The 6,607-nt window shown below is 42.9% G+C and overlaps 1 protein-coding gene across 2 annotated transcripts; it reads right to left on the reverse strand.

Moving 5' to 3' along the window:
• Positions 1-1,458: 1,458 nt before the first annotated feature.
• zbtb3 (zinc finger and BTB domain containing 3) lies at positions 1,459-6,593 on the reverse strand. Of its 2 annotated transcripts, XM_040119618.1 has the most exons (4): positions 6,510-6,571; positions 6,022-6,202; positions 4,780-5,615; positions 1,459-2,825 (listed from the first exon to the last, which is right to left on the reverse strand). In XM_040119618.1, exons 3-4 carry the CDS (start codon positions 5,610-5,612, stop codon positions 1,769-1,771), a joined length of 1,890 nt encoding a protein of 629 aa, XP_039975552.1. In that variant the 5' UTR covers positions 5,613-5,615; positions 6,022-6,202; positions 6,510-6,571; the 3' UTR covers positions 1,459-1,768. The 2 variants fall into 2 exon arrangements, with proteins under 2 accessions (XP_039975552.1, XP_039975553.1); XM_040119619.1 differs by lacking the exon at positions 6,022-6,202 and having other exon boundaries at positions 6,510-6,593.
• Positions 6,594-6,607: the final 14 nt, after the last annotated feature.

Genomic DNA, 6,607 nt, shown 5'->3' on the forward strand with positions numbered 1-6,607 from the left:
GGCAGAGAACATTTATTGCAATCTTTATTGTAAATTTTTCCTTACAATAAAGTGGAGGACCTTTCTGTACCATTTAGAGAATTCAGCCTGTTTGTACAGCTGCCACTTTGATATTTCTGGGTCAGTTGCCTTATTTAGGAATCTTCCCCATCAAAGACTTTTTAGTGCTGAAGGAGATAAAGAAACAAGGCAAAGTAAAGGTCATTTGGCACCCTTGATTTCCTACTTCAAATACACTGTATACATCTGCTATTGATAAGTTTTATCAAAACCAATGCAAGGAAAAGCTCATATTTTAAGTTTTATAAGTTATAAAATGGCACAATCTGATTTTTAGAATTTGTGCAGATGTTTGCTGCCACGTGAACAACTGATGGTTTCAACCTGTAAATAAATCACTAGACAGTACAATGCTGTTACATTTACAACCAGTCAAACTCCGCTGTCACAGAGCCACACTGGAAAAGGCAGTCGTACAAATTAAAATTGATTTAACTGATAAAATCAAAACAACAGCTTTCCCTTATCTGTGTCTTGAGTTGATATAGCTAACAATAGGTGTCAGATGTCAAACAACTCTTTTCATACATGTCCATCATCCCTTCTTCCAACAATAAAGTTTGTTTTATACCCATACAAATGTATAAATAAAAGATCAAGATCTTAAAACAGTACAAACCTAAAATGTAAAACGCCTCACAAGTTTAACTAAGAATGGCACAGGTATCAGATCAGTTCTAGGGCTCTACGGAGACAACGGTCATACTTTAACATAAAGTGTGTTAGTGATGAATGAGTGCCGATATCACTGCCACACCGTTGGCATTTACTCTGTGTGTGTATGAGTAATCATATTTTTGTGTATTTATGGGGATCCAAATGTCCTCAATGGACAGATGGGGTGTCTGCAGGGTATTTGCAAATATAAAAATAGTAGACATTATTTCAATAAATTGAGCAGGATGGTTTGAGCCGAGAGGCTGCACAACTAGTGGCAATTGTGCGAATGTCCTTCTAAATAGGGGCCCACAGAGAAGCAAGTCGTTGAGACCACCTTTTATAGAGTAATTGGGACCCATCAGGTAAGTGTCATATGTGAGTATGTATTGGTTTGGGTAGCTTTAGGTGTTTGTTTCTGAAAAAGAACATAAATTAGTAATGAAAATCGAATTAAATGTCTAGCAATGCCTGAAATCCAGACGATAAATTCTTGCCTGATATTTCTAAAATTTAATTTCAGAAAATTTAAGACTTTAAAAACCCACAGATACCCTGGAAATATTTCAAAGTGATGACATTATCTTGGTTCATACTACTTCAATGAACTTTGATTTTAGAGCTGCAGCGACTTGGCAATTAATCGATTAGTTGATAGGCATAAAATTAATCAGCAACTATTTTTTTTTTTTTTATAATCTATTAATCATGTTGTGTTATAAGAAAAAAAAGACAAAATTCTCTGATTCCAGCTTCTCAAACGAGAATATTTTCTGATTATTTTAGTGTTATAATATTTTTGAGGTTTTAACTGTTGGTTGGACAAAACAAGACATTTGAAGAGGCCATCTTGGGCTTTGGGAAATTGTGATGGACATTTTTCTGACATTTTATAGATATAAAAATTAATTGATTAATTGAGAAAATAAATCGCTAATTGCAGCCCCAATCCATTTAGGGCTGAAGGTAGAATTAGAGTCAGGATATTAGGTTAAAAAGTTTAGGTATGTGTGTATAAGTATAGAAATACAATGGTGTGTATGTTTGTGTGTTACGTAAGAGGTGGTGGTGGTTGTGGTGGCAGGGCGGGCTCTACATCTGCCTTGCTGCGTTTGGCGGGCAGTGTGTGGTCATGAGCTTTGCGAATGTGCCGGTACAGGTCGCCCGATTGTGTGTAGCTACGATAGCAGTAGCGGCACTCATAAGGACGTTCACGTGTGTGCACGATGGCATGACGCCTCAGTGTGTACGTGCATGAGAAAGTCTTCCCACAGACGCCACATGTGGGGACATCCTCCACAAAATTCCCCATAGAGTCCTGAAAGTCCTGGAAGTACGTGGGAGGGTCTGAATGCTGCTGGGCTGTGGACGGAGGAATGAGGGTGGTGGAAAAGGAGGAGGTTTCCTGGGTGGAAGGGCCGGCACCAGAGGAGGAGGAGGAGGGGGAGAGAGGGAAGGAGTAGTCATTTGAATGGGATGTCATCTGTAGGAGGCCCTGTGGGTGGGAGTGGAGAAACTGAGGGCTGTTCAGCTCCTCTTCCTGAATGTCATCTTCAAACTCATCGTCCACTTCCGTCACTGGTTGTCTCTCTCTGCTTCCCTCTTTCTCCTCCTCCAGCTCTTCGTCAGATATAACAATGGCCTCCACTTTGACTTTCACATTCTTTCCATCACTGTTGTCTGTCCTAACTCTGCCCAAATTTATAGTGGTGGGTGAAGCTCCCGTATCCCCCTCAGGTCCCTTAAAGGTTTGTGTCTGAGGAGTAGTGTGAAAGTCCGAGGTCTGACGTTGGAGTGACATAGCGCTCTGGATCCGGATTTGGGGAGGTGCACGCTGAATCTGCGAGTGTGTCGGGTTGGTTTTTAAGTATGAGTTGGGTGCTGACGCTTGGATTAACATAACCATCTGTTGTCCTCCACCCGATGTACCTCTCTGGTCAGTATCTGAGGGTTTCCTAACAGAATCAATGTCATGGGGCAGTCGTAGTATGTCCTGATGTGCGCTGGGGGAGAGGCTGGAAAGAGCAACCACCGAAAGACCACCAGCCTGACTCACTGGGACCAGGGATGAAGAAGACGAGGAAGAGGGCTGCTGGTTGCTGGTGTGGCTGGTGAAAGAGAGTAACATAGGAAGACAAAAACAGCGCTTTAGTAACAAAAAATAGTTAAAATGTCCTTCAGAACATGGAGGAACAATTTAGTATATACAGAGATGAATGCATTTAAAGTAAAAGGAATCCACGGACTAAATGAATTTTTATTTAAATATTGGTCACACTTATTTTCTATGATGGATGCAGTGAATTCCATTTTACTGTTCTAATGTATATCATGATATCTGCTTAGGTTTGGAAATCACATGTTGAGTAGCTGAATACACGGTAACACATCAAATTTCTCAAGCGTTTAGTAAGTTACTTTGCTTTTTTTCAAATTGAGGTAACAAGAATATGTATATGATGATTCACGTTAAAATCAAACCATGACAAGGCTGTTTTGACAGAAAATAATAATAAAGGCTGGAAAATATATAAAATTCATAAAAACATCTGTCTGTGAAATCTATGAATGCAGGTCATGGGGACCATAGAAGTTGGGTTGAACCTACACTAACTGAGCACTTTTTTAGGAACACCGTACTAATACTGGGTTGGATTTTTCAGCTGCACATTCTCCTCTTCCACCACATTCCAAAGGTATTGTGTTGGATTCAGATCTGGTGACTGAGGCCAATGAAGTACACTGAACTCATTGTCATGTTCATGAAACCAGTTTGAGACAACTTTTGTTTTGTGACATGGTGCATTATCACTCTTAGAAGATGGTAAATTGTGGCCATAGAGGCATGCACATTGTCAGCAACAATAATCAGATAGGCTATGGCATTCAAGCCATGACCACCATTAAGGGCCCAAAGTGTGCCAGGAAAATCATTCCCCACACGATTACACCACCATCACCAGCCCTAACAGACCCTACAATCTGCATTTGTAAACAGAAATCCAGATTCATCAGACCAGGCTACGTTTTTCCAGTCTTCAACTGTTCAGTTTTGGTGAGCCTGTGCCCAATGCAGCCTCAGATTTCTGTTCTTGGCTGACAAGAGTGGAACCTGATGTTGTATTCTGCTGTTGTAGCCCGTCCGCCTCAAGGTTCGACATGTGCATTCTGAGATACTTTTTTGCTCACCGCAGTTGTAAAGAGAGGTTATCTGCATTATCGTAGCCTTTTTGTCAGCTTCAACCGGTCTGGCCTCTCCTCTGACCTCTCTCATCAACAAGGCGTTTTCCGTACACAAACTGCCGCTCACTTGATGTTTTTTGTTTTTCGCATTATTCTGAGTAAACTCTAGAGATTGTTGTGCGTGAAAATCCCAGGAGATCAGCAGTTTCAGGAATACTCAAACCAACCTGTCTGGCACCAACCATCATGCATTAGTCAATGTCACTGAGATTGGCTGATTGGATAATTGCAAGAATAAGCAGGTGTACAGGCATTCCTAATAAAGTGCTCAGTGAGTGTTTAATTTGAAATAAACTCTATAGATACAATGTTATTTCCCTACTACACAGACTGACAATATGTCATCTGTTGCACTGCACTGATCTCCACCTTTCCCTTTACCCTGCACATCATGTACACATTGTCCAAATACTTGCAACCACTATGCACATTTGCCCTGTGCATTTTACTGGAACCACCATTTGAATGCTATGTGCATTTAACAAAACTGTACTTCCCTGAAAGTTCAATCGTATATATTGTTTTGTTTTTGTATATTTCCATAATTCTTAAGTTACCTAATTTATCTTTTTTCTGTTTTTAAATGTATTATATGGGTTCAATTGACTTATATTCTACTTCAAGCTCAGAGCGAGTTCTGTTTATTTTGGGACAAGGATCACACTAAATATTTCTGGCTGCCAACAGGCTTAAAATAAAAACCACTGGTCACACATCTCATATTTAGTGTACAGGGTAAATTGTGTTGTAATTGCAATTGTTTATGTTTTGTATTTTGCCCTGGTTGAAACAGTCAAGACATTTACAACAGACCCATACCTGTATGTCTCCGTGGTGCTGCAAGGGCTGCAGAGTGCTGACCCGTCCCCCTGACCTCCAGTCCCCAACCTGGTGTGACCTCCAGAGGCAGGGCCAGACTGGCCAGCGATGAGGCCCAGCACCAGCTCTCCAACTTGGTGCACAGGAGGGGCATCCATGCCTGGCTGGGTGGTATCAGCGAGGTCCGGGGTCAGAGGAGTTTGAACTCGTGCCTCTGATGAGCCCCCACCAGTCCTCCGCTCAGACTTCACAGACTCCAACTGCCTCCTCTCGGCCACTACGGACACTGGTGAGAGTGGTGCTGCCATGGCGACTGGATTCAAGTGGTCTCCTGCCATGGCCACCACAGGTTCAGCTCCACCGCCCCCCCTTCCTTCTCTTCCCGTCTCTATTGTCTTCCTCACACCAGCGCTTTCTTCGGAGCGAGTGCTGTCTGCCTCAGCCAGAGGGCCTCGTCTCTGCAGTCGTCTCTTGCAAACTCTCACCACCTCGTTCATGTGCAGAAAACTCGCAGCTGCCAATATGTCCTCCACTGGTGGAGACTCCTCCAGCTGCAGCACACCTTCATAGACAAAGTCCAAGAGCAAGCCAAATGCGGCAGCTGTGACAATGTCGCTGTCAAGTGTGACAGAGCTGTTGCTTCCGTTTCCACCATTGCCCCCGGGGCAGTCTGAGTAAAACATGTGGAAGAAAGGTGAACAGGAGGCCAAAACAGCCCGGTGAGCCAGGAAACGAGATGAGCCCACCAGAACGGTGCAGTCACAGAGGAAGCCCCGCTGGCGCTGGGAACGCAGAGCTGACAGGAGCTGCTGCGAATGCTCGGGGAACTCCATCACCTGACCAACGGAAAGGATAAGAACGAGAGAAAGCAGAGGCATAAACATAAAGAGACAATGCTGCTGTCACTGAAATAAATCACTACAGACAGCTCTACGGTCAGCTGCATAAAGAATCCTGAAAAATATTTTTGGTAGGTCTCCCACGATTTCTTTGGATAATATTGGCTTGCACAAATTTAACCTTCAGTAAAGAGGATAAAGGGTAAAGAGGAAAAATGGGAGATGTTTTTCTGTTTTGGGCGACAAAGCCCTTTAGCCTTAGATTTGCTAAATCAGTACAGTGTTATCCCTTAAAACAGGAATAACGTGAACATGTAACAACTAAAAAGAACAAGATTTTAGGACACAAGTTGTAAAATAAACATTTCACGGCAACATTTTAAAAAAAAAAAAGGATACTCACGGAAAGAATGGCCCGTTTTTCTCTTTAAACACGGTTTATTTACAGTTGGTTCTTTGGGGAACTGCCATCCTCTAACGTATCTAACGGCACGTTTCCATGGTGATCCGCCCGAATTTCTCAGTCCATTTGCACGCTTAGTCTAGGACCTTTTCATATCTGAAAATGTAACGCTACGTACAAACTACACAGCCAAGGGCAAGCAGGTGAGGAAGAAATATGGCAAACAACGTTAAATGTATTATAGAACTATTTTTGCCAATACCGAGGTTGTCCCAAAAGGAAAACAGACAGCTCCAGCTCAGCTATGCTAACATTAGTTAGCCAAGTCAGCTCAACCTTCGTTTAAAATCCCAGCACCGGAAGCTCCGGCGGCCGCAGTTTTCTGTTAGCATCTGTCGGCAGGAGTCTTAAGTTACGCTGAAATAGAAAGCATCCCTTCTGACCTGGGGTGCCTCATACTTTCGTGGAAGAGGTGAGTATTTTCTTACCAACAGCTGCTAGCTGTCTGACTGTTTTCCTCCCAGCCAAGATGCAGCTTTTCCTCTGTGGTGGCAGGTTACCGCAGCTCGACTCCACCGGCCACACT

This window comes from Xiphias gladius, chromosome 23 (assembly GCF_016859285.1).
Source record: "Xiphias gladius isolate SHS-SW01 ecotype Sanya breed wild chromosome 23, ASM1685928v1, whole genome shotgun sequence".
Lineage (NCBI taxonomy): Eukaryota > Metazoa > Chordata > Actinopteri > Istiophoriformes > Xiphiidae > Xiphias > Xiphias gladius.